At 42.5% G+C, this 27,304-nt stretch overlaps 1 protein-coding gene across 1 annotated transcript in view; it reads left to right on the plus strand.

The window, feature by feature from the left end:
* Vps41 (VPS41 subunit of HOPS complex) overlaps positions 1-16,268 on the plus strand; it is a 159,081-nt gene extending 142,813 nt beyond the window's left edge. The window contains exons 23-29 of the mRNA XM_021215183.2: positions 2,106-2,160; positions 3,160-3,300; positions 4,548-4,684; positions 10,756-10,855; positions 10,957-11,001; positions 13,892-13,971; positions 15,596-16,268. Coding sequence (XP_021070842.1) covers positions 2,106-2,160; positions 3,160-3,300; positions 4,548-4,684; positions 10,756-10,855; positions 10,957-11,001; positions 13,892-13,971; positions 15,596-15,676 — 639 coding nt within the window. The 3' untranslated portion in view covers positions 15,677-16,268. The remainder of the gene's footprint in view (positions 1-2,105; positions 2,161-3,159; positions 3,301-4,547; positions 4,685-10,755; positions 10,856-10,956; positions 11,002-13,891; positions 13,972-15,595) is intronic.
* Positions 16,269-27,304: the final 11,036 nt, after the last annotated feature.

The raw sequence follows: 27,304 nt of genomic DNA on the forward strand, positions 1-27,304 counted from the left end.
GAGTCAGAGTGCTACACTTGCACCTCGATGTACTCAATCTCTGTTATTCTACTCTTTACTTTTATTTTTCCTAAGATTCCTGCGCGCTCGCTCTCACTCTCTCTCTCTCTCTCTCTCTCTCTCTCTCTCTCTCTCTCTCTCTCTCTCTCTCTGTTGGGGGTGGGATATCTATCTGTCTATTTGCCCCTCCCTCTAAAATCTTCTAGAGGGATCACAGTGTCCAAACATTGGAGAATCTAAAATAAAGATGTCATTTGTGTCAATAATAGAAGCTATCTTTGTCCTGGAAATATTGTATTTTCATGTTTCACTAAAATTCCTAGATATTCCTAGAGTCTTATCACTTTTAAGGGGAATAATTTAAGATACTGTTAGCATCCATTTATAAATATTTTTGATAACTTAGGAAACTTAAATTCCAAAGATTCGGTGTTGTGGAAAGCTGCCCTCTGCATAACATGACCTGTTGAACTCTCGGCAGCTATGCTTCCTGGCAGTAGACCTGCACGAGATTGAGACATATAAGCAGTAACAGTGTCGGGCAGTGTGCTAGGTAGGCTCTGAGTGTCTGTGAGGGTACATAAGCAGTTAACATACTATCCATTGAGAATCTAAAACATGGCAAATTAATGTAAATTGTAATACCTACTTAAGAATAAGTGGCTTCTGTAATGAACTATGCAAGTGAAGCTCATTTCTGGCTTAAGTGGTACACATGACTTGAAATATCCTGGTTTCATCTCAGTTCTAGACTATGGAGATGCTCCCATTCATCTCTCTATCTACCTACCTATCTATCTATGTGCGTTGATCTTTGTGATCAGCCGCACCCCCACCCCATTCCTTACATGATTTAAATATAGTCTACAGGAAAAATTTAAGTCAAACATCAAAATATCAACACTAGCTCTTGCTGTTGTTTCCTAAGGTAGATCACAGAACAGAAAGGGATGATTAACTCAAGCTATTCTTTTTATGGCTTTGATTATTTTCAAACCAACCTGGCTGGCTAAGAATTTCTAAATAACTAAATATACAACCCAGTTAACTTATTCTGCAACCTTTATTGACTCCTCATTTGAAAAAGTATTCATTACAGACCCACTGCACTGAGCACTGTGCTAAGCACAGGGCTTGGTGCACACGTGGTCACTGCAGAGGGAGGTCACATGACTAATATGGTGACTGGTTAGCTTTCATAGTGATAAAGAACTGTGAGGCCACATGCAGGATGAAGCTGGAGGAATGCCTACAGAGTGTGGTCCAGTGTCGGCTCTGTGGCAGTGTTTGTCTCCAGTCCTTCCTCGGGTAGGAGATAGTGAGGAGGAAGCTTCAGAAAGGGGGACACTGCAGAGGTGGACAGGGAGGACATGCAGAGAATGCAGGAGGGAGGTCTGTGAGCGAATGGTTTAAACAGTACCTTAGTCAAACGCTGCCTTTCCATGGAGCTTGTCACAGGAGAACAGTGTGGATTCTTCTCCATGCACACGGTCCTCCCCTCTGCACTGTGCCACTCATAGAGAGAGGTGTGCTCATGTCTCTGTCACCCTACTTGAGCCTCCCGCGAACTTGCTGTCTCTTCTGCTTCTTTGCTTCTTGGATCCTTCTTTGTCTCCTTGAGTGTCATCATGGCATGTTACTGTCATCCTCCCCTTTGCTTCCTTGGTTCAGCATGACCCTTCAGCATCCAGCAGGGAGAGCATAGTAAGTGTATGCCACTTGATTTAGAGTGGCTGTGCTGATCATCAGTACATAGTCCACTCTTACAGTCTGTGAGAAGACGGTTTGTACAAATGACTGTAGATTCAGCTGGAAGCTATGCTATAAACTCCGGGCATCTAGTAGAGGGTAAGCTTAATAGGGGAAGCTCCTCCAGCATTGCTCCTGCTTCTCCTTATAGAATGTGCATTGCACCAGCAGGTGAATGAATACAGAGGTCCACAGAGATGGCCTTTGTTTTGTTCTTTTTTTTTTTTTTTTTAGGGGGAAAAAAAAAAAACAATGAAAAATATCTTCCAAGTTTGTAAGTGACTTTAAGTGGCTCTCTTAATAGTGTTTTCCTGTTTGGTAGTCCATAGTAACATTTCTCCCTGCTTTGATTAAAGGCACTTGAGATCTGTCAACAAAGAAACTTTGTAGAAGAGACAGTTTACCTTCTGAGTAAGTAGTGTTTGTTCATTTTAGTCCCATAAACAATGGAATGGGGTGAGGATTTGTTGTAAAGTGTGTAAGAACAGGCACAGATTTGTGGGCATTCAGGCCTACTTTATGTAAAAACATAATACAGGGAAAGGAACAGTCCAGAGCACAGTAGAGTAGCAAGAGGTGTTGGAGCCATGTGTTGGAAAGAGCATCTAGCAAACGTGTACTAAGAGGAGCAACGAGCAAACCAAAGTGCATCGCGTTTCATAACAGATGCAGATGTAGATGGATTCATAACAGATACAGTTGTAGGTGGACTGACATCCTCAGGGTTGTTTCCCCCTTTGGTTTATAATTGGCTCATATTTACTGCACATTGATATGAAACAAACTTTGTTTTCAAACTCACATCCTTAATAACTAGACTATGAGGCATAGAATATGCATAGCTTGTGTACGTGTACACCACGGAACTAGAGTTCCCTGGCTTCCAGAATGTGCGAGAGCAGTGTGGGTTTTACCGCAGATCTCATGAGGAAGCTGTGCATAGACTAACTGTGAGCCGTCTCTCTTGCGTTCTTTCCCTGCCCACCTGCCCTGTTTCCCACACACAGATTTCTTTCACACACCACTCACTGCTCACTGTCACTGGCTCCTCTGGCCTTGGTTGAAAATTAACCCATGTCTCCTATTCCTATGTATAGAGTGGCTAATTCATGGATGTTCAGCGTCAATTCTAGATCAGATATAAAATATAAATAAAAATCTATTTTAAAAATGAAGTATGGACTTTAATAAAGCATCCTGCTTAGTGAGAGTAAATGATGTCATTCACATAACACCATCCGAGGAGTATTTCCACATACCATGAGCACTAATTAAATGGGACATAATAGGAAATGCTAGTGTCGCATAATAAAGTCAGCCTTTGTCTTCCAAACTTTGCAAACCAATGAAGAAATAAGCTATTTCTTCTTTAAATGAATAAGGTATCCAACACTTCCTCACCCCACCTAGGCCGAATGGGAAACAGTCGAAGTGCCCTCAAGATGATTATGGAAGAATTGCATGATGTTGATAAAGCAATTGAGTTTGCCAAGGAACAAGATGATGGAGAGCTCTGGGAAGATCTGATTCTGTATTCCATCGACAAACCACGTAAGCAGAAAGGCCATTTAATTGTAAATCTTTTTGTCAGTATAGATTATAGCCTATGTGAGGACGAATTATCTCAGGATACATTGGGCTAAAATTATGACCAAGTGCGTTGGTCGAGGACTTTAGTCCCTAAGACCCACATGGTGGAAGGAAATCACTCCCTAACCTCCACTCCAACCTCCACACACACTCTAATCTTCACATGTGAGTCTCAATAGCGCTCTCTCTCTCTGTCTCTCTCTGTCACACACACACTCACATACACACACACACACACACACACACACACACGCATACACGTGTACACACACAAATTAATGTAAGTGGATAAACAGATGAATAAGTGTAATGAAGTCTTAATTAGTAAAGCCTCCACTGTCAATGCAGAAGTGGCAGTTGTGAGGTTTTGAACTGCAGCAGTGTTCCTTTCCAGCCCCATCTCTTTTTTTGTTTGTTTGTTTTTGTTTTTGTTTTTGTTTTTTGAGTCAGGGTTTCTCTGTATAGCCCTGGCTGTCCTGGCACTCACTTTGCAGACCAGGCTGGCCTGGAACTCAGAAATCCGCCTGCCTCTGCCTCCTGAGTGCTGGGATTAAAGGCATGGGCCCATCTCCTCAGCACAGCACTTGGAGTCCTTAAGTGCTGCTGCTCAGCCCAGCCATCAGAACTAGCTCTCTCCTCCTTGCATCTCTTCTCCCTATGGCTTTATTGTGATTTTGGTCAGGGTGGCTACTCTTAAGTTAGGGGGTTCTATCCTCATGTAATTAGCTTACATCTACAATCAACCTTGAAGACTTTCGATTTTGAAACTTCAAGATATCTAACATGGTTCTAACTTGAGTTTTGTGACCATAGATAAGTTAAAACTCTCATGTCCTCTGTCTGTAAAAGGGAAGCACAGTATATGCTCACCTTGCAAAATACTAGCATTCGTAATAGGTTGACCAGAGGTTCTCTGTGCTACCTGCTCTTGGACAGTAAAAACAGTTTGGAAACAGTATGAACAAAGGTGATCATTTAACTTTTCTAAAATGTTCTCAGTTTCTCCTTTTTGTCTTAGAGGAAGTTAGTTCTTATGCATGTTATTTAAACTTAAAGAGGATTGGTTCTTGAGAGTTTATAAATTCACACTTTTTAACACATTTCTTGAAGGAATAGGTTCATTTACTTATGATCTAAACTTAGATTGTGAACAAAATGTATTCTAATATTGCTCACATGTTATTTGGTCTTAACCTGGTGTTTTGTAGCATTTATCACTGGCTTGTTGAACAACATTGGCACACATGTGGACCCAATTTTACTGATCCACCGAATTAAGGAAGGAATGGAGATTCCCAATTTGAGAGATTCCTTGGTTAAAATTCTGCAAGATTATAACTTGCAGGTAAGTATTATAGCACAGATGAGCATCTGAGTGAGTGAGTGAGTTCATTTCTAGGTAAATATTTGCAAGCCATTTAGATGCCTGTTAGACTTTGCAGTTTGATATTTGGAAACCTGTTGAACTAGAGAACCTGAAAATCTTCTCCACTTCAGGAAGCTTTTTCACTATGTGTAAATAGAGCACAGCACGGAAGAAGGCATGAGAGTGAGTTACAACGATTGTTTGAAGCGGCCACAAAAATTTTCTTAGAGAAAACAAATATTGTAACTAATTAGAGTATATCTTTAAACACTGGGAATAATTTTGCAACCATTGAAGGAATCTGTTGTCTGAAACACACTTGAGCACAGGATCTAATCAGCTTTTGTCTGATTGGTACAAGAATGCTTCTTTATTAGCCCATTAGTTCAAAATTTGTAATAAGAAAAATAGAACCCATATTCTCATATAAATAATTAATATGCTAGTTACTAAGTATTCTAACCTTTTTTTCTTTAATAGAATTGAACAGTGACTATGTTTCAGAATCTTGGTTGCTTCCTTAATACTTGAAACTATTTAAAATACATTTACACACATACTGTTCTTTCCACAATCACTTGAAAGTATTTTGTTATAATAGATGAGCTTGCTTTCCTGGAAACAATATACAGGTTGTAAGAAGAACATTATGATGTAGATAAGTCAGGTCAGATTGCTAGTCACTGTGAAGGGTGCAAGGTAAAGAACTGCCTGCCTGCTGAACTCAGGGTGATGCACCAAGAATCAGTGAGACAACCTGCAGAACAGATAGCACCCGCATAGCTGTAGTGAAGGTGTTCAAAAGTGGGATGGAGATAAAGGTGGTCAGAGTTGAGTTAGGTGAGAAATTGAGAAGCTTGTGCCTGTGGAATTAACCAAATGGACGCTAAGAAATGGCTGGTGCAGACAAGGGGACTACCGAGGAAATGTCAGCATCCCCGCAGTCCTCAGGGAACTGTGGAATGACTGCAAGGCACAGCTTGAAAGGAGAAGGTTTTTTTCTGTAGACTGGGGTGGACAGTCCAGAACCTTCACTTGGAAGCACTGTGTAGGGGATGGGATTACTTAAGAAGTATGTGTCAAGTTGAGGCAAAGAAGTAAGGCCTAATCTTAGGCTGGTAGTTATGCCAAAGCCTTTGGAGGGTTTCAGATAATCCTGGGGACAAAGAAAAAGGGAAAGAGAATAAGAATCTAAGAACTGGCCAATAGGGAAGAGTAAGGAACAGAGAAGTGCCTACTTGTTGCTGTTCCCTAAGTATGCAGAACAGTGATCCAGACAAGGAAGTGTCATCTCAGGCCTGGAAATTCACTTTGGGGAAAATGGTGCCATAGCCAACCTTGCAATGTCCTTAATCCCCTGTGAGTAAGATTGACAGTACCCTGTGCTTTGGTGGGCCCTTTCTTACTGAGGTAGAGCAGAATAGTCTTGGGGCATCAAGTCTAAATGTATGGCAGAGTGTCTGAGGTTACGGTAGCACCTGTATATGATAGTGGGATGCTTACAGCGGGCTTTTGGGGTGAAACCATGCTTGTGTTGCCAGATCCCTCCTTCCTACACCGATGCCAGCACAGGCAGCTGGCCCAACCCTCACTGTGCTCTTCTGTGGAAGCTCACACACACTGCTGCAGGCTCACTATTCATTTACTTCTATGAACAAATTTGCATAGTGCGGAGCCAGCTGAAATACAAAGCATTGGATACAAAACAAATGTTTAACATAAAAATGGTCCTCTAAAATAGCTGGTAAACCGGTATCTTCATAATTATAAATGTATAGTGAGCTTTTCCTTAGTCCATGTAAATATGCAGTTGGGTGGTGATTTAAGGAGACCCAGAATGTTTTGACCAATGGGTCCAGAGAGCCATTGTTACTCATCAGCCTCTGGGTAGAAAAACTGCTACTCAGAGGAAGAGCAAGGGTGGGAGAGGGAAGGGCAGAGCCAGGGACACCACACTAGTACTACCCCACTGGAGCTCCGAGGCAGGCTGCTCCCTCTCCCCCTCCCCCTCCCCCTCCCCCTCCCCCCCTTCCTCTCCTTCCCTACACCCCCCCCCATGTATGTTGACTGTTAATTTTCATTAGTGGCCATTTATTTATCTCTTTATCTCCTTGCCTAAGCAACCTTTTGGGGAATCATGTAAAAATCTCCCAGGTCTCTGGAGCCTTTTGCTGTTCCCCGACAGACATACTTTTATTTCATTCTATTGGTCTTTGTTTGTTTCATAAAGCTATAATTTATGTTCTCATTAATAATAAGAGTTCAACCTCATAAATCTCCCAAATATGAGGGCGATATTACAGACCTATGAGCTTCCAAGGATCCTGTGTATGACGCAAAGCATGCTATGAAGAGCCTTCAGACAGAGGTCGGGTGTGCTGCGGTGCACTGTCTCAGTGTCCTTCTCAAACAGACTATGCATTGAGGACCTAGAGTTCTTTAAGGTGAGAGAGACTCTGCAGGTCAGCAGTTAACTGAAAGAGCGGAGAGTAGTTATGGGAAACTCCAGCAGCTTTTCCCATGTGACCTTTTCATACTTTGTAATCTGACAGCTCTGAAAGGTAACAGAATTGAGCATGTTCATTCCCTCACATACTGAGGAAATTAAGAAAATGGAAATCAGCACTTTGTCACTAACCACTTAGTTTTTGACAGACATTTTAGGTCCATAATGGGTCTAAAGTTAGCATTAGCCCCATTGCTCAGAGTAGAAGACTGAGACTCCAGAAGGCTAATGATATATTGGTATGGTAAGATACTGCACTAGTTTTAAACTCAGGCCAGCAGAGGAAAGGCCACGCCATTTTCATCCAGGACTGCACCAACTCTAAGACCTAATCCCTAAAAGCTCTGCCAGTGAGAACCACTTCCGGGCTTTTCCCTCGTGATTACACCTCTGGAGAAAGACAGCCAGCCTGTTTGAACTTGTTCCTAAGGAGGCAGGAGGCCCAGGGACCCAGCCCTGGACTGCACCTCTGAGTCCCTGTTGTAAGCAGAGGCCTGACCTGTACAGGTCAGCAGCAAGTGGTGTGGAATGAGTCCTCTTCCCCAGGTCTGCAAAGGTATTTCCCTCTCCTCAACCTTGCTGTAGCTCCCCAGCAGTTTCCTACTTAGAATTGAAAACACAAGTCAGTTTACAGAAATCGACAACTTTCTGTTCATCTTTTTTGGGGGGAGGGACAAGTTTATTTTTCACTTTTATTATCTAACCTTTCTGTATTTTTCCTGAGATGGATTTTTAAACTCTCAAATTCCTAAAATAAGCTTTTAAGACCAAATGGATTTTTTTCTTTACATATTATTTCAGTTTGATCTTATCACCACATTTGAGTGGTACAGGTGACTTGTGCCAGCCAGCCATCACTTCCTTGATCCATTTAGTCCTTAAATATTTACTTTGTGCTATTATGAATTAAATACAGTCATGATTTTAAGGTTTTTTTTAAACTGTAAAGCAAACCTTTGAGTCTATCTTTCCTTTTTTTTTTTTTTTTTTTTTCTATCTGGTCTTAGTCATCTCTGGTAATAATCCAGCAAGAGTAAAGCTGCCCAAGCAGAATTGATGCCCCATGACTCTAGTAGCCATGGCCAGGCTGCAAGTGAGGCAAGCCATGGGGCTCGGGTGCTAGGCAGCTGGCAGCCAGTTGCATTCTAAGAACAGGCATGTGTAGTGAATAAGGCAAGGCCAGCAGAATCCCAGCGTTGAGAGTCTTTTCAAATAAAAGCTGCAGAGACTTGGCCGTTGTTCCAGCAGAGCCCCCACAGCAGCTGTTTCTGCAGAACCGTAATGATTTCTCTGATATGTGGCCCTTTATTGCTTTGTGAAATATAGGTGGAGCTAGAATTTTCCATTTACTTGGGATTATCATCCATGGTGATGTGCTTTAGAGAAATCAGGAGGAAAATACAGAGCAAATGTAAGGTCTCTTGTCAGTTGTCGACACCGTAAGCAGCTGGAAGAGTCAGATGCAGATACTTACACCCAGGCAATGGACAGAAGCTGGGGACCCCTGTGGTTGAATTAGGGAAAAGCTGGAAGAAGGAGACCCCATAGGAAGACCAGCAGTCTCAACTAACCTGGACCTCCGAGATCTCTCAGACACTGAGCCACCAACCAGTCAGCATACACCAGCTGAAAAACAAAAATAATGTTAAATTTCTAGTAGAATCTGACAGGGCAGTTAGACTTAAGCACATCTATAAACCTAGCATTTGCCAGAGTTGGGCCAGGAGGATCCCTATAGAGTAAGACACATTTTTTTCCTTTTTTTTTTTTTTTTTAATTAGATTTTTACTTTATTTACATTTCAAATGTTGTCCCCTTTCCTGGTTTTCCCTCCGAAAACCTCCTATCTCCTCCCTCCTCCCCCTGCTCACCAACTTCCCCACACCCACTTACTGGCCGTGGCATTCTACTACACTGGAGCATAGAGACTTCACAGTACCAAGGCCCTATCCTCCCATTGATGACCAACTAGGTCATCCTCTGCTACATATGCAGCTGGAGCCATGCATTCCACAATGTATTTTGTTTGGTTGGTGGTTTAGTCCCTGGGAGCTCTGGGGGTACTAGTTGGTTCATTTTGTTGTTTCTCCTGTGGGGCTGCAATGAGGATCCACTTCTGTATTTGTCAGGCAATGGTGGAGCCTCTTGGAAACAGCTATAACAGGCTTTCGTTAGCAAACTCTTGCTGGCATTCACAATAGTGTCTGGTTTTGATAATTGTACATGGGATGGATCCCCAGGTAGGGCAGTCACTGGATAGTCATTCCTTCAGTCTCTGCTCCATACTGTGTCTCTGTAACTCCTTCCATGGGTATTTTGTTCCCCCTCCTAAGAAGGATCGAAGTATTCACACTTTGGTCTTTCTTCATCTTGAGTTTCATGTGGTCTATGAATTGTATCTTGGGTATTCCAAGTTTTGGGGTTAATATCCACTTATCAGTGAGTACATATCATGTGTGTTCTTTTGTGATTGGGTTACCTCACTCAGGATGAAATTTTCTAGTTCCATCCATTTGCCTAAGAATTTCATAAATTCATTGTTTTTTAATAGCTGAGTAGTACTCCATTGCGTAAATATATCATATTTTCATAAAAAGGATAAAAATGGAGGAGAGCCCCTCCAAAAGTAGTATCAAAGTAGACGTAAGAAGATTTGAAAAACAAAGCCTTGCTTCTTACAAACACTGAAAGCCACAGGTGCTTTTGGGCCCCACATTTGGGTCCCAAATGTGTCCTGGCAAGTAACTTGAGGGGGGCAGCCTCTAGCTGTCGTCATACAGGGCTGATGTTCTTGGAGTTTGCAGGGGAATTCAGGTCTTTGTGTGTGATTGATGTGCCATGCTTGCTTGCACCCATTCCCATTCCCAGTGGTGTCAGTTTAAGCTGTGAAAGAAAATTGCATATCTAGGTTTTGAACTGAGTGGCATCAGTGTGAAGAAAACCAAGGTAGTACCGGAGCTTATACACTGACCTACAGGCACAGGCAGTCACCAAGGGGGTACCGGGAGCTCATACAGTGACCTACAGGCACAGGCAGCTACCAGGAGGTACTGGAGCTCATACAGCGACTTACAGGCACAGGCAGCCACAGGCTTCTCTGCACATCTCTCATCTGTACCTACTGCCTTGGTCATTATGGTCCCAACATCTGTCAGAGAGTAGATAGGTTTATTGAATGACTTTGAAATGACAAGTCTTCCATCCTGTGCAAAGATCTGAAGGTTGGACTCTGAGTCATTCAAAAACCAAAGTGCCAGCAAATAACCATGGTCCTCTATGGCAATCACATGCAAAGTACAGAGAAGCCTGTGAAAGAGCAGTAGAATTTGTGTCTTTACAAGACTTTGGAATTTGTGTTTGATTTTACCAGTGCCACAATGTACTCATAAAAACAAATAAATTTTGAAGAATAATGCCTGGCTTACTTGACAGTGTTTGGTGGGCAAAAGAGCCAGTAAATGTCTCTGCCATTATCTGATTCCTCGGGTAGACGCACACACACTTGAGTTACTAAACAGTCTTTCTTTTTAAACATGTACATTAGATTCTGCTTCGGGAAGGCTGCAAGAAAATCCTCGTAGCTGACTCGTTGTCATTGCTGAAAAAAATGCACCGAACCCAAATGAAAGGCGTTCTGGTTGATGGTAGGTAAATCTGGAAGGACACTCAGCCCTGAACCATGCTTTCCAGAGAGGCCAGGCAAATGACAATGTGCTTAACCTGGGATGTGTGTGTTTTCTTACAGAAGAGAATATCTGTGAATCGTGCCTTTCTCCTATCCTCCCAACAGGTAAGATGCTTAGAAGGGAAATGATTTCCCAAGCACATGTTCATGATGAGTGGAATTAAGATTTTGAAATGAGCTTATCACTGCCTGAAAATTATACAACTTCACAGTTGAAGAATTTCAGCCCCTTCCCTGCTCTTGTGAATGCTGCTGCTCCTGAAGGAGTAGTGTATCTGTGCTGTGGACTGGACTCACTTGGTCCCTCAACCCACAGGAGAATCAGGGTTCCGGTACTCAGGTGGGCAAGGAGTAGGTGAAAAAGTGACAAACAGACATGAACACCAGAGAGAGTGTTGGATCTGAATGCAATTTCTCAAAGCAAGCATCAGACTTATAGAAAAAAACAAGGAAGTTAAGTGATACATTAAGGTCATCCAAGGTATATTGAGGTCATCCGATGTAAAAATGACTCTTTACACAAAACAGAGAAATACATTACATAAAAGGTAGCAGGAACCAGGCAGTGTTTACAACTGGGATTAAAAATCAGTGTTACCTAAGGTCATCTTATTCTTAGAAACCAGGGGCAAGTGCCACAGACCAGCCATGTCAGCCACCCTCAATCGTGGAAGAAATCGGGGTCCTGGACAGGTGGGCAAGGAGTTGGAAAGAAATGACAAACAAATACGAACACAGAGAGTGTATATCTGAATGTAATCTGTCTCAAAGCAAGCACCAGTCTTATAAGTGACTTTTACACAAAACAGAGGAATGTGTACTAAAAACTAACAAGAACCAACTGGGATAAAAATCAGTGGTAACAACTAGGATCAAAAGCAGCCCCACCTAAGGTCAGCTTAATTGTAAATTCCTGTGTATGGGTGTAACTCAGCTATCTATAGTTCTAAGTCTTTACTCTAGTTCCTCCTTATACCACAAACTTCCTTCTTCCTAGGTAATGGTAAATTTTTGCATATGGGAGTAACTTGCCCTGAGATTTCTAACTCTTATCCAGAAAAATACTGTAAGAAAACATGCAAGACCCTCCACATTATTGCAGGGACAAATCTGGAGCATTCTAGCTATGGGAATGCCAAATTTCCAGGAGACTTAAGTTTCCGTGAACTTTTCGCCTCAGGACTGCGTCCAGGTTTGTGTCACTACTGGAGTGGACATCCACTCCAGGCAAGGGCTCTATGCCCTTCTCCCTAGGCCATTGTAAACTCCTGTATATGGGAGTGACTTGGCTGTTATTCTAAGTATTTGCTCTAGTTCCTTCTTAGACCACAACCCACCTTCTTCCTAAGCCATTGTAAACTCCTTCCTGTATATGGGAGTGACTCAGTTGTTATTTTATGTTTCTGTAGGGAACCGCCATTTAACAGAGGAACTCACCAACTTTCTTCTAATATGTAATGTAGTCTGCCATACATGACTATAATGAGAATTCTAAGTTTACTTTGTAGAACTTACCCTGAGATTTCTACTCTAATCCAGTAAACTGCAATGCCTGATATCTTTCACTATCTACACTGGAGACATTTCATCCAAATGAGTAGCATTCTTACTAAATTCAAAACCCAAAGTCAGCTCAAGGATTGCCTAGGGCATTGGAACACTGGTGGAGGCCAATCTAACTTAGCTATTTGTCAAATCATTCCTTGGAGGCACTTATAATAAAACAATACTGAAGAAAAACACGCAAAACTCTCAGGGACAATTCTGAAACACATCTGTGTTATGGGATGCCAAAGAACTTCCAGGAGACTAGTTTCCATGAAACTTTTTGCCTCAAGACTATGGCCAAGCTTTTGGGCAGATTTCACTGGAGTGGGTGTGGCATATCTGAATCTGCAGGGTTTTTTCAAATGTTGCCATGGCCTGAGAGCCAGTACTTCCAACAGGGTGATGCTAATGGATCCAGTTAGGGGATGTTCTTAGAGAATCTTCAAAAGTAAAGCAAAGCCAGATGAAAGCCCAACCACCAGTCCTCATGCTCCTGTTCTGAGGGGAAGGCCCATGTGAGTATCTGGGGGCCATGACAAGAGACTCATCTTCACTGTACTTCTGGGCGCCTAGACTATTCATGAACACAGTACTCAACATCAAACCGACTGACTCACTAAAGGATAGACGCTCCTGTCTCCTTTTCTCGGTAGATTGTCATAATAATAAAATGGTCTGTATCAAAAGATCATTCAAACATGAGAAAAGAAAACTCAGAGTTTGAAAGTCAGGGTACTTTAAAATGCAAACTCAGCATGAGAAAGCTCAAAGGGGTCTCTGCTCACAGGCACTAGTGTAAGAAACTGTGTGTCCCATAGCTCGTAGAGCATGGGAAGTCACTTCACACAAGCACTCTTCCCGAGGGAGCAGGTTTGCATTTTCAAATCTGCAAACCACAGCGCTTTAGGTGGCCTTTCTGTGAAAGGGGTCACAGATTGTAAAGTTAAATCCTCAGCTTCTCGTGTAGCGGCAGTAGGTCTTACCAAAGCTCATCTGGCTGGCCACACAGCAGAAGCAGATGAGAGGACCTGACTAAACAGAAGTGTCGTAAATGCAGCGAGCCTGGGATCCTAACTGAGTTCTGCCTCTGGCCTCAGCGAGAGATCTTGGCAATTTCAGTATGTGGCAGTTGGAATCATGGTCAGGACACATACAGAGACACATATATTCTACTTTTTCAAATAAAGATCACATTTGCTGTGAAACTATGCTGCATTACTTATCTTGGTAACTGATGCTGAGGCCAGGAAAGTAGCCTGTAAATCGTAGTTCATAGCCAGGTGGTTCTACACCTGCTCTGTGCTTGGGCTCCTCCCCCTCCAGGGCCTGTTGTAAAAAAGCCCTGTCAAATGGAGCCCGTTGCTAGGAAATTCTCTCAGGCTGGCTTAACCTTTCCTGGTCTGCCTGATGCATTGAGTTCTGCTCCTTCTGTCGCTCCCCCTTGCAGATGCAGCGAAGCCCTTCAGTGTGGTGGTCTTCCACTGCCGGCACATGTTCCACAAGGAGTGCCTGCCTATGCCGAGCATGGTAAGTTGTCAGCCCATCTGCTCACTGCCAAATGAAAAGAGAAGATGGGATCACAGCAACCACAACTAGAACCCACCATCCTATGTCTCTGGCTTTCTTAATTCTATTACATAAGACACTGGGTCCTCTGCATCTTGCTCAGTCCCTGGGTTTTGCATCCATGGATTCAAGCTACCTTGTTCTGCATCCATGCAACCTTGCATCAGCAATACTGAAGAAAAGCTGTGTTGTCCTAAACGTGTACACTTTTCCTTTTTTGTATTTATTCCCTAAACAAAAGTGGAACTGTTTATAAGCATTACATTGTATTTAGTATTGTAAATAACCAGAGATGTTTTAAACATATTGGTAATACCCAAAAGCTATCTGCCTTTGTATGCAAAGGTGTTCTAGTTTGCTTGTCTGTTAATTTTGAAAAACACTAACAAAACCCCAGCTTTGGTATGAAAGGGTTGGGGGCTTGTTTGTTTGTTGGGGGGGGGTTCCTTTTTTTTTTTTCTTTTTTTCTTTTTGCCTGCAAGTTACAGTGCATCATGGAGGGAAGCCAAGGCAGAAATATAGAGGCAAGAACTGAAGCAGAGTCCACAGAAGAACATAGATGCATGCTTGTTCTGAACCTAGGGCCGTCTGCAGAGCTGGTGCAGAGCTTGACCCTCCCACATCAGTTATTAAGAAAATGCCCCAACAGATGTGCCTACAGGCCAGGCCGGTGTAATAGAGGCAACTCCTTACCTGAGGTTCCCCCTTCTCTGAGGGTTGTGACTTGTGTCAAGTTGAGGGAAAAGACTTAAAAACTAACCAGAACAGAAGGAATTGCATATCTGTGGGTTCTGGTATCGGAAGGAGGTACAGGAGTCCTCTCAGAAGCCAGATTTCTTTTTTTTATCACATAAGTCTATTACTTTTCAAATGTGACAGATGCAGTGTACTGTAGTTCACATAAAAGCATACCCACTTGTGTGAATTCATGCTATTGGCTGGATGACTCCTGAGCAGTGGGCTGTGTGGTAGAAAACACTTTGAAATCAGTGGAGGGTTTTTTGGCCTGCCTTGTGTGGCATGATTCTGTTATCCTGGCTACACAAAGCTGGTTCTACTGTGATGCCCCCCAACCCCGCCCCTTTTTTTGCATTTGTGTGTACATGCACATGTGTTTGTACATACATGTAGAGGCTAGATAACTACCTCAGATGTCCTTTCCCTGGAGCTGTCCACTTGCAAGAGGGTCTGCTCTCTGAGACAGAGGACTCAGCATGTAGTCTAGGCTGGCTAACCAGAGCCCAAGGACCCATGGCTAGCTACATGGGCTAGCACTGAGATTACAATCATGTGCCACCACATCCATTTTTGTTTTGTTTTTTTGTCTTTAGACCATAGGTTCTGGGGCTTGAACTCAGGCCCTCATGCTAGTACTTCACTAACTGAGCCGTCTACCCACCTCACTTGTGTCCTTTGAGCTGCAGAGTAATAGAAGCGTGAGAACTGTCTGAGCTAAAGCATCCTCTTTGGAGCCAGGAATGATGTGCCATCACTTCAGAGCCCTCAGCTCCCTAGATGATGACAGAATCCTATTTCTGAATGTAAAAGTAGACATTTTTAACCTGTGTTTTTAAACTGTTTGCAGAATGCTCCTGCACAATACTGCAACATCTGTAGTGCTAAGAACCGTGGGCCTGGAAGTGCCATCCTAGAGATGAAGAAGTAGGCCTGTCTGCCTGCCCGCCCTTTGCCACTCTCCGCTGAGTGACTGTTGGACCACAACAGCTGTGTCAACGCCAGTGCTGTTGAGTGACGTGTTCAGGGCTACTCTGTGCTCCATGTCAGTTGTTTCTCCAGACCTTCCTTCCAGAAGCTGCTCCTTGTCACCGATGGAGAAGTCAAACCTACTTCCATGCCATGAAATATTGCATTGATAATCAGTATTTCATGATTTGTTTATTTGGCTTATTTAGTTAGCAAATGAAAAGAGTTCAAAGTGACTTCGTTAAACCTTAGTTACACCACCAGGCATGAACTGTACTACTGAGAACACTGCCAGCTACAGTCAGCCAAAAGTTCTGCTGGTAACAGTTCTGGCATGCCCGGCTACGCTGTTTGTCATCAGCTGTGAGTAGCTTCCTAAAGCGCATTTAGTAAAATGCTGAGAACTGACACTCCTTCAATGACATGTGGGAACACCATTAGCTGGTGTACTTTAGCTTTATGTTCGCTACCTACATGCTGACTAGCTCAGTTATCTGGCCCATCAGGTCATCAATATTTGTTGAATGAATAAATGTTGCCCATCCCATTGTGAATCCTTTATTGTGTTGCAAGCAGACAAGTGCCCTTTAAGGAATATTGAGGTGAGTTTTGGCACCCGAGGAGCTGTGGTTGATAAGTCAGGAGGAAGCCAGGGACCCTGTCAGAGTTAAGTGAGACTCTCCAAAGAAGGGCCAAGGATAGACTTAAGATGTATCTCAGTGCCTGGAAGGGTTAGCAGGAGTGTGCCTCACTGCCTCAACTTTTTGTTCTTCTTAATGCCTCCAATTTAATGTAAAGGTTTGGCTTGGTAAGTTTTGTCACTTCCCTTGCTGTTCGGAGCAGGTGCACGTCCAGAAAAACTAAACGGAACTCATGAAGGGGAGGATGGATGGTGCTAGGTCCAACACATTTTACTTCTGAGGTAAATTCCATCAATTCCTAGACCACATTTGGTCAATAGACTCTGTAAGCTTGCTTCATTCTTAATAACTGAGCCAAGATGCAGCTAACAAAGTGTGTTCATTCCCTTTTCAAAAATCTCTTAAGATCTCTAGGACAAGATTGGTGTCGCACCAAGAGCACCACCCTGCCTCCCTGGGTAATTTTTTCTTCTTTAAAAAAAAAAAAAAAACTGAACTAAAGGGTAATTAATCCTTTCCATTATTTCTCACTTTATAAACATTTAAATATAACAAAATACTAAAAGTACTAGTTATCCAGCCTTTGTAATATGTGGCCAGCCCATGAAAAACATCTGAAAAGCCGAATGCATGTCTCAGTGATTAGGAGCACTGACTGCTCTTTCCTAGTTTCTGGGTTCAATTCTTAACACCCACATAGTAACTCATAACTGTCTGTAACCTTAGTTTCAGGGGATCTGAAACCCTCTTCTGGCCACTGTAGGCAACGTGCATGTGTGTGGTACACAGACATGCATCCAGCCAAGACACAGATACACATCAAATCATTTTAAAACTTCTAAATAAATAAAACATTTCTGCCACCAGGTTGCCCCACTTTTACCAGAGATTATAAGCACAAATGCTTGTCCTTGAAGAAATCTGCCCTGTGTATGCATCAGCCAAATTCAAAGTTACTTAGTGACAGCTGTTTTATTTTATTTGTTTTTAACCAGAATTTCCTAATAGCTGGTGTTTCAAATCATTGAAAAGTTTTTCAGACACTCTCAGCCAGTTATCTTGGTTGTCGCAATATAGAAATCTTATATCAGGATTTCAAGGCCCATACCTAAACATAATAAAAGCAATATACAGCAAACCAGTAGCCAACATCAAAGTAAATGGAGAGAAACTCGAAGCAATCCCACTAAAATCAGGGACTAGGCAAGGCTGCCCACTCTCTCCCTACCTATTCAATATAGTACTTGAAGTCCTAGCCAGAGCAATTCGACAACAAAAGGAGATCAAGGGAATACAAATTGGTAAGGAAAAAGTCAAAATATTATTATTTGCTGATGATATGATGGTATACATAAGAGACCCTGAAAAGTCCACCAGAGAACTCCTAAACCTGATAGACAGCTTCAGTGTAGTAGCTGGATATAAAATTAACTCAAACAAATCAGTGGCCTTTCTCTATACAAAGGATAAACGGACTGAGAAAGAAGTTAGAAATCCTATAAAACAAATCCTTGTATAGTAACTATGATGTGTAGGGCTTTTATGAGCCTTAGCCTACAGTTGTGTATGTAGGCTTCTTAGTAGATTGCCTGTTTGCCCACGAAGAAACACAAAGGCGCAGCAGCTCAAGTCAAGGGGGTGGGAAGTATGTGTCAGTGTACCAGCGGGACTCAAACTCCAGCAGTCGCAGTCCGCCTTCAGGGCACCTGCTCTGACCTACTCTGACCCACTGAAGATCCTTTTTATAGAAGTATTTAGCTGACCTGACCTGTTCAGTATATAGAAAGAGGAAGGTATTAATTATGAGGTTTCCATGGGTGACGTTATCACCGTGGATCTGAAGAGCAAGCAGTAGGAAGATTCTAGAAGCATCAAGTCACCCACACAGCCTGGCCACAGTGGCTGCCCTGAAACCACTGCCCATTTCCAGCAGAGGGCGGCTGCACGCAGCAGTATGAGTCACCATGTTGTATAAATGTTAACCTGTTCCCCAGTTCCACATGAAGTTCTTAATAACTGTCAGGAATTCTGAGTGGGCACATACATATGGGGGAGGCATTTCTGTATGTTAAATACTGAATCAGTTAGTTGTGGTTTGTTATTAAGGCCTGGGGTGTTAATACTACATTCCAGTTGTACTGAGTTTTACTTCATATGCCTTGATTCTGCTGAGGGCTGGTTTCTACAGATTGAGGAAAGATACTTTCCTGTGTGGCACAGATTTGAGCATGATTAGGAACAATAGTGTGATGCTAGGAAAGAAGAGAGAATGATAATCAGTCTGAATCAGTACTCAGAGAGTCAGCCACTGTCCAAGCTCTTCCTGTGCATCCAGCGTGGAAGTTCTGAAAGCAAACATGGCATGACCTATGTGCACTCTCAGGAGTCCCTGTGTCCCGTGTGTGCAAGGGCTCGCAGCCTTTGGTTTGACCTTCATAACGCATTGCCAGTAACTACAGCCTCCTGCCTGTTGCTCCTGCATGGTGGCTACAAGTTTACTTCTGTGCCCTTCACCTTTGCACTGCTGATGTACTGTTGATCCAGTCGGCCCAGTCAGTCCTCAACCACCCTGACCTTGGACCACTGGATAGAGGCTTCGCACTTGTCTGCCTTTATCCAGTTCATGGTTGTCTATGGAACAGATGCAGTCTTGGTTCACTCAGTTATCCAGTCCCAGCTGGCTCTAGCCATTAGTCTGTGCACTAACCCTCGTCCTATGGGAAATACAGACATGGTAACTTGGATGATCTTTGTCTATCACCATGCTAAGAATGTATGTAAATGGGTAGAAGAAGGTGGACATTTGCTTTCAAAGGTGGATTGCTGCTTCTAAGAGAAAGTAGAAAGTAGGCTGGCATCTATTATCTGGTAGATTTTATCCCTTTCCCCACTGACAAGCTGGGTCCTGGGACAGAAAGTAGGGCATTCACCCTGAGGCCTAAGCCCTGCAGCCTGGTCATTTAAGCTCTTGGATCTTTAGGACAGTAGAATTGACTCTTTCATTATTATTATTTTTTATTATTATTATTTTGGGTTTGGAGTTTGCAAAAGCTGCATCTACTGGCAGCTGTTTACTAAATTTTTAAAAATATTTTGGAACTTAAAATATTTGCTTTTCCTTTCCTGCTGTGGCCTTCCTGCCCTTGTTTCTGTCTTACCAAGAGCAAGGGGGCTATAGCTGAAAGCCTAGGTATATCAAGTGATGTAACTTGATTATATCAGGTGTCTCCCTGCCAGTTCAGTTCATGTCCAACTTCATTCTCTTCCCTTTGTCATGGCACCCTGTGGCCTGTAGGATCAGTATGAACAAGAAACCTTTTGTTCATCTTAGTGCCTAGCACTTCTACTGGAATGACTCAAAACATCTGGAAGATGCTGAATGAATGAATGAATGAATGGGTGGATGGATGGATGGATGGATGGTTTGTTTCTTGCAGAGCTCTGTGCTGAGCGTTGTGACTTGTCCACATGGCCCTTCCCTGATGGTTTTCTCCCCACACAGGTGGCACTACTCTACCCTTTCTCTCTTGATCCTCACTATCTACATATCTATGTCTGTCTATGTCTATGGATATATATGCTTTTCTCTGGTCTACTTTCTTATTCTTAAAATGGCTTAGAAGCTGTCATGTAGTCCCCATCAATCTTCAGGCCCTAGAGTCCCAACCAACACCCTAACATACACATGACAATCAACAGCCCACCCAAATCATGCCTAAATCAGAAACAATGATGATAAGTGTTTAAGTTGTTAAGTTTTGGGGCCATTTGTTATACAACAGTAACTTTCTACCACATGACCACAAATATGGACCATCTGTCTGCTAAAAAAGAAAGAAAGAAAACTGTGACAATTTTAATAGATTATTTGTCCTATTTACAGAAAGAAGCACTCCTGATTTAGCAGGTGAGAATACTTACTTGGTTTGGGTGTTTTAAAAAACAGATCTGACAAAATAGAAGTAGCCAGGAGAGGGCTAGAATGTGAAAAACAGGCCATTTAGGGAACAAGCAGATTGGACACTGCAATATTGTAAAGTCACAAAATCTGAGAAGACTGGGAAATTTCAAAATTTAGAAATAAGTTACATAAAAGAGAAAAAAGATCCTTGCAGGTGACTTCAGAACGGCTGCTGAGATGCACCAGTGAGAGCTTCAGCAACAGCCGCTGAGATGCACCAGTGAGACCTTCAGCAACAGCCGCTGAGATGCACCAGTGAGAGGTGCAGCACCAGCAAGAGCTGCAGCACCAGCCGCTGAGATGCACCAGCGAGAGCTGCAGCACCAGCCGCTGAGATGCACCAGCGAGAGCTGCAGCACCAGCCGCTGAGANAGCACCAGCCGCTGAGATGCACCAGCGAGAGCTGCAGCACCAGCCGCTGAGATGCACCAGCGAGAGCTGCAGCACCAGCCGCTGAGATGCACCAGTGAGAGCTGCAGCACCAGCCGCTGAGATGCACCAGTGAGAGCTGCAACACCAGCCGCTGAGATGCACCAGTGAGAGCTGCAGCACCAGCTGGTTTGGCCTAGGCTGGCTTATGTTAGGGAATGTCCATCTAAACATAAGGAAGCTTTGGGTCCCAGAGACCCTGAAAGGGATGGAATGGCTCAAGCTAAGATTGGTAACCATCTGTCAGGGTGCTGAAAATGACATTGAGCTGTCCCCAAAAGTAGTTGGTCTCTCAGTCTCCATTCCACTCTATAAGCAGCTCTAAATCCCCAGAGAAACAGTAAATTCAATCAGAAACAGCAGAATTAATCAGCTACTCTTTATTTCTGTACTCAGATCCTGTGCCCATCTGCTGTGTGTCTGAATACCCACATCTTTGGCCAGCTTATAAATCCAGGCCCTTCAGGCCCCTTGCTTTCATTCTTCTGCCAGAGTAGCGGTGTGCTTCTGCCATCTGATGACTACATCAGCTTCCTTTTTGTTGTTTCCATTTTCATTAATGTATTACTTTTGCTCAGAATAATGCTAGTTCTTACAGAGTATTTATATATATATATATATGTGTGTGTGTGTGTGTATATACATATATATATATATATAATCATATATATCTTAGTTTTCTTAAAAAATGAGCATGAATGTTTGCATGTGTTACAAGTAGTGATGTATTCCACTCAAGATTTGATTCTTGTAGTCCTAACTTGACTCCTTCAAGTGTGGACTGTATTTTAAGATATATACAGTATCCCTAAACAGTATACCTTCTTGCAACACCATGCATGGGGCCACCTGGGCTCAATCCATCTTGGATCTCTCTTTTCAAAATGATGTATTAGCAATATCACCAATATTTTCTTCTCATTGATGCTGTTTCCCCACCAAAATATGTAGTTGAGGGCATATCTTGAAATATCTTTCTATTTAAACAGTAAAAAGCTCAAGAACACAAATTTCTCATCCCCAAATTCTCAAAGTGCTGTTAAGAAGTTAGTAAATATTTTATAAAGAATGTTATCCTAATCTAAAATTCTTTTTAACATAACTTCTGGAACAATATTTTAGGTTTTAATTATTTAAAATCATACACTAAGACTTATGTTCAAAATACGTACTGCACAATTTTAGGCATTTGTTCAGTTGTGTGATGGCAAATAGCACTGTGAATCACACTTGGTCCAACCTCTGTTTCAAGTAGGCTTGACACTGTATATAAGCGGAATATGGAAGTGTCCCCAAAAGGTCCATGTGCTAAAGCGTTGGTCTCTAGGGTGGCAACATTGGGAGTTGAATCTCAGGTAGTAGGGGGGCTAGTAGCTCTGTGCTTTTCTTACATGAGAACAGTTGGTGTCAACACACTTCAGTGACTTCACCAGCACCTGTATAGCTGCTTGGTCTTGAACTTAAGCCTACAGATAATAAGACATGCTACCCACTCCCACTATTTCTCTTCCACTCCCACCTCTATGTGAAGTATTTCAAAGTAACACAAAGTTGAGCCCCATGTTGAGTTTGAGGTCTGGGGTTTTTCCTCAGGCTTGTGTATTTGAAAAGGACCCTGGCACAGCCCAAAGAGAGATTAACTTCCTAGAGGTGTTGTCCCCCAACACAGGCTTCCTATGTTACATAGAACTCATTGTTTCCAAGAGTTCCACTGCAGAACTGAACCATTTGTCAAAATTTGTGCTCCAAAACAGGTTCTCCAAAAGCATGTCTTAGTTATGAATGGTGTGAGCTAAGGATCAGGGGAACACCTCACTGATATTAGGGGAGGAAGATGGTGACAAGTACCATAGGAGGAATATTCCTTTTGACCTCTAGCTAACTTCTGCACATCTTCCAGCATCTTTCCTCCTGTGCCCAGCTGTCTTGTTAAGGGGTTTTATTGCAGCTTAGACTCTGGAGAATTTAAACCATTGGAATAATTTATTTAGTTTCAATTTATTTAGTAACAATTACTGTATTGCTAATTCAGTGGTTATTTTTAACTCTGTCTATTCCCAGTGCCTTCAAAGTATACATCAAGACACTCAGGTGTGTCCACTGATGAGGGGAGTAATGTGGCTCTAACTCTGCTAAAGCCCCAGCCTATGGAGGCCCAAAGCAAGCTAAACGCGCAAGCAAGGAAAAACAAACAAACCGACCATTCTTCTGGAGGCCGGACTTCAAGCATCTCCCCGCCCTCTTTTTTCAGTTGTGTAGCATGTGGCTGTCATCATTGTAGGGTGTTAAAAGAAAATGAGCTGGTAGGATATGGGGACTGGCTCAGTTGGTAAAGTGCTTGTTGGAGCAGCATGAGGATCCAAGTCAAATCTGCGAACCCAGCTCAGCTGGGGTGGAAACACATGGATCTGAGCATCTCCCTGGCTAGAAGTCTGCCCCAAATGGTGATCTGTCTCAGTGTTGACTTCTGTCCTCATGTGCAGGCATGCCCACACAGAGAAGCATGGCAAGAGATAGAGGGAAGGAAATAGTGACCTTATAACCAGGAGGTTAGGGGCTTTATATGTAGCATGAAGAGAGGAAATGTTTTCTGCACTGTGGATCTTAAGTTGAAGAGCTCGCTGCACTTAAAAACTTCTGTTTTCAAGAACGTGGCTTTTTTCTAGGTTGAAAATTTGAGAGCTTTTCCTCCTTTTCTTCTGAGCCCATATTCTATTTGAGCAGCTTGCACATTTCCATGGCAATGCATACCCTAATATTTACTCAGGTAGGCTTTGCACATGGTCATTGTCCCTCCAGATATAAGTAAAGGGTTTGACATATTTTAAATATTCATGAGACACTGTGATGACCAGAAACATGAAGGATTAGCAAGAGCTATCATGGAGACAGTGGGAGCAGTCAGATGGCTGCTCTGGGGACTGTTGATTGGCCATGTTCAAGGCTAGGTCCTCACTGTAGACTTAAGATGCTCTGTTACAGAAACTTTCATTTTCCGCGTACTTTCTTCATGTTACCTCCTATGGTGGTCATCATGACCCTGCAAGATCAGTTCTATTACTCTCATTTAGAGAAGAAAAGAGGCTAAGACTTAAATAAGTCAGGAGTCCCAAAGTACATCAGTGTGACTTTTTACCCCTTCATATCCTGTATGTTCTGACATCATTGTTTTTTTCTCAAAGCTTCATTGACAATCCATCTCATCAGGATGAAAAGCTGAAGACTGTTTTGTGCAACAGCCTCTGACCAAGTTAGCACACAGTGGGCTCTTGATTGTATTAATCTGACTGATAAAATTTTGTCAATGGCTGTCCCTTTCTAGCCCTCCAACTTTGCTAAGCAAAATGAAAATGAAGCCAGAACCTAGAAGAAAGATTCACTCTCCCCTGTCCCTCCATAAAGTGCTCACAACATTGGCTGCCTTCCAAAGGCTGCCATTTTGTATGATGCACACAACAGAATGTCCACAAAGGGACTAAATTATTGCTTGATTTTCTTGGCTTGATTTCTTTCTTACCTTCAGTGATGCCTCAGTCCTATCTGAAATAGCTTTGATTCTCTGCCTCATAACCTTTAGATGACCCTATATTCAAGGTTGCACCTTCAATACATAGTTAGGATACTTCTCCAAGACCACTAGAGGCATATTAGATTTGCAGTTTTCATCCCAAAGTACCTACAGTTTCTTATATTCATTTAATATAAAAAAATGACTTTAATAACCTCAGCAGCCTGGTCAGTGGCATCATCCAAAGCCAAGATTTTATGAATATCATTTTTCTTTGCGGTCACAAAAATAATGGAAACCCTTTTCAGTAACAAATATTGGGGATTTTTGAATGGAAAGACATATTGGCCTCAAGAGACTTTAAGAAACACTTTTTGTAGAAACTCATTCACAGCCCATCTGAGGCAGTGTTCAGAGGGAAAAGAGGCCCTTTCAATGGTTCCAGAAAATTTCTCCCATCAACTGTGAGTGCCAAAATTGGCTCATAGGTATTATAGTTGAAGCCTGCAGCTGAGAGCTAGTCTCATCCAAATCATACAGACAGAGAGTACGGAGGCTGGAATAGGGGAGGGAACTAAGATACATGCATTTTTAATATGTTTAATTCATTTAGATCTGTTTGCTAAAAGAAAACATCAAAAGCTTCCTAGTTGGTTCCATACCCCCACATCCTCACATCTCTGTGACCACTGCGTTTCATGTACCACATTGTGCAGTCAGATTAAAAGACTGAAAAGACAGCCCAGACCTTAAAGAATCGGAATAGTTTCTCTCAGATGGGAACGTGTAAAGAGAAAGCCCCATAGCATGCTTGAAGCACAGGAGTCAATATAGAGAAGTCATGTCAAAGATCCTCTTAGGGTTAAAGGAGAGTTGAAGGCAGTGTTTGGGCTGTGTACTTTCTTCATGCTATCAAGGTGGGGAAGCAAGTTGTGTGAGGTCCGAGCAGGAGAGGCATGAGTGCAGCTGGGCCGGGGTCCCTGAGTCAGATCAACTACAGTGAAGTTCTGGAAGTTCTGGATGTGCTGGTGCCCCTGGTCCACTATCACTCCAGCCTGTCCTCACTGTGACCTCACAGGCAGCCCCCACCCCCAGCTACCCTCATGTAACAGCAGCTTCTGTAGTTGACACAACATTTGGAGAGAAACCTTAGAAGATGTTTTTCCTCTGGGCGGCTTCTGATCTCCCAAGAATGTTTTCATTGGCAGGATGTAATAAGAACCCAGCTGTGAAAGGATTCTAGAAAATGTAGTTGGCAGACTCCTGGGCCCAGTAGAATGAAGCACGGGATGGCAGATATGGAGCTGAGCTATGGTGGTAAATAGTGAATGAGCACCACATTGTTAGCAGGTCATTGTAAAACCACACAGATCATTGTAAAATAGCATAATGCTAGAGGATCATTCATTCAACTCCTCTGACCCAGATGTGGGCTGAAGAGAGAACTTTCTCAGTCAGTTCTTAAGAGATACATAACAATCAGTCCTTCCTTCCTTCCTTCCTTCCTTCCTTCCTTCCTTCCTTCCTTCCTTCCTTCCTTTTTTAGCAAGCATCCCATTAACTATCATCTATCAGACAAAAGGAGAAGCCTAGGCAAGATAAAAGACAAGATGCAACTCTGGTGAGTCACAGCAGTGTTTGTCATATCATGTGCAATGTATGGTATGGAACAGATAAAAAGTGTTAAGTCATACATAACAGACATGGTGGCTCACAACTGCAATCTTTGAGCTCAGGAAGCTAAAGCAAGAAGGTCAGCTTGTGCTGCCAGGGTGAAAGTATTTGACAGTGACTAACCCAAACAGGCTTCCTCAGCACGAAGTAACCGTTAGCCACATATGTGTGATACAGCCCTTTAGAAATTTGATTTTCCTGTATGAGGATACTTTGTGTAGGGGGTTGCATACCATACCCACAAGTTGAGCTTCACTTGGAGGGAGCTACAGCTGTTAAAAATTAAGGATGGCATGTCTAGGGTAGAAGCGAAGAGCAAACCATGTAGTACGGGGAAGAGCAGTTGCAGCATGGAAATGGCTGGTGCAGAGGTAGCTGCATTACAGCAGACTCCAAGTAAGCAGACAGTAGGAAAGAAGCCCTTCCAAGTGTGGGTCCAGCACTGCACTTAGAAACAAGAACTTCTGTGTGCTGCTTCATTATAATGGCAACCTCACTGAGGTGCTTTGCAGCATTGAACATCTGTGTCATGATCTGATACTATGACACATGCAAATCTCTTGGGACAGAAGGGGGGTGAATCTCCCACCTTAGCTCTACATCATTCTGAGAATGTCTGCACTAACTCACTGGCCATTTGATGGGCAGGTATATTCACTTTTTACTAAAAGCTTTCTTTTCTGCGTTCTTACCCTGTCCTGCGTTCCTTTGCCGACAGGGAAGGAGGTTAGCCAGGTGGGCCTGAAGGCTCCTTATTTTGTCTGTGTATCCCTGAGACATCCTGAGTTTCCATACTGTTGTCTGGTTCTTCCATGGCTCTTACTCAACGTGACCACATAATTTTCAAGCAAATCTTATGTGTCTTCCTGGTAAACATTGACGTGTATGACATGAAAAGATAAGAAGATACAGAATAATCTCATTACATTACTGAAAATTACAAATTTCTTAATATCATTAAATATCCATTCAACAGTTATCTCACCAGCTTTTTATATCCAAAAAAGTCAAAATCTTCACACTAATATACTACTTAATTCTATTTTAATTTGTGAATTGTTTCCTTTTGGCCTCTCCCCTTAAGTTTATTTGGGAGTGGTTTTGATGCAATTTTCTTAATTATAAAATCAATTTGATGGTTTTTTAATTAAAATTGGAAACTAATGAAATGTACAGTATGATTGTTTTCAAAATCACCTAGCACCTAGCATCCAAGACAAAGACCATGTTGGTATCATTTTCTTACTAACAAAGTTCAAGGTAAGTATTACATAAATACTTCTGTATTAATATTTCATTGCACTGTGATGAAGACACCTTATTGAAAAAAAAAAAGAGTTTATTTGAGCTTACAGATCCTAGGGAGTAATTCATAAT

Source organism: Mus pahari, chromosome 16 (genome assembly GCF_900095145.1).
Source record: "Mus pahari chromosome 16, PAHARI_EIJ_v1.1, whole genome shotgun sequence".
Classification (NCBI taxonomy): Eukaryota; Metazoa; Chordata; class Mammalia; order Rodentia; family Muridae; genus Mus; species Mus pahari.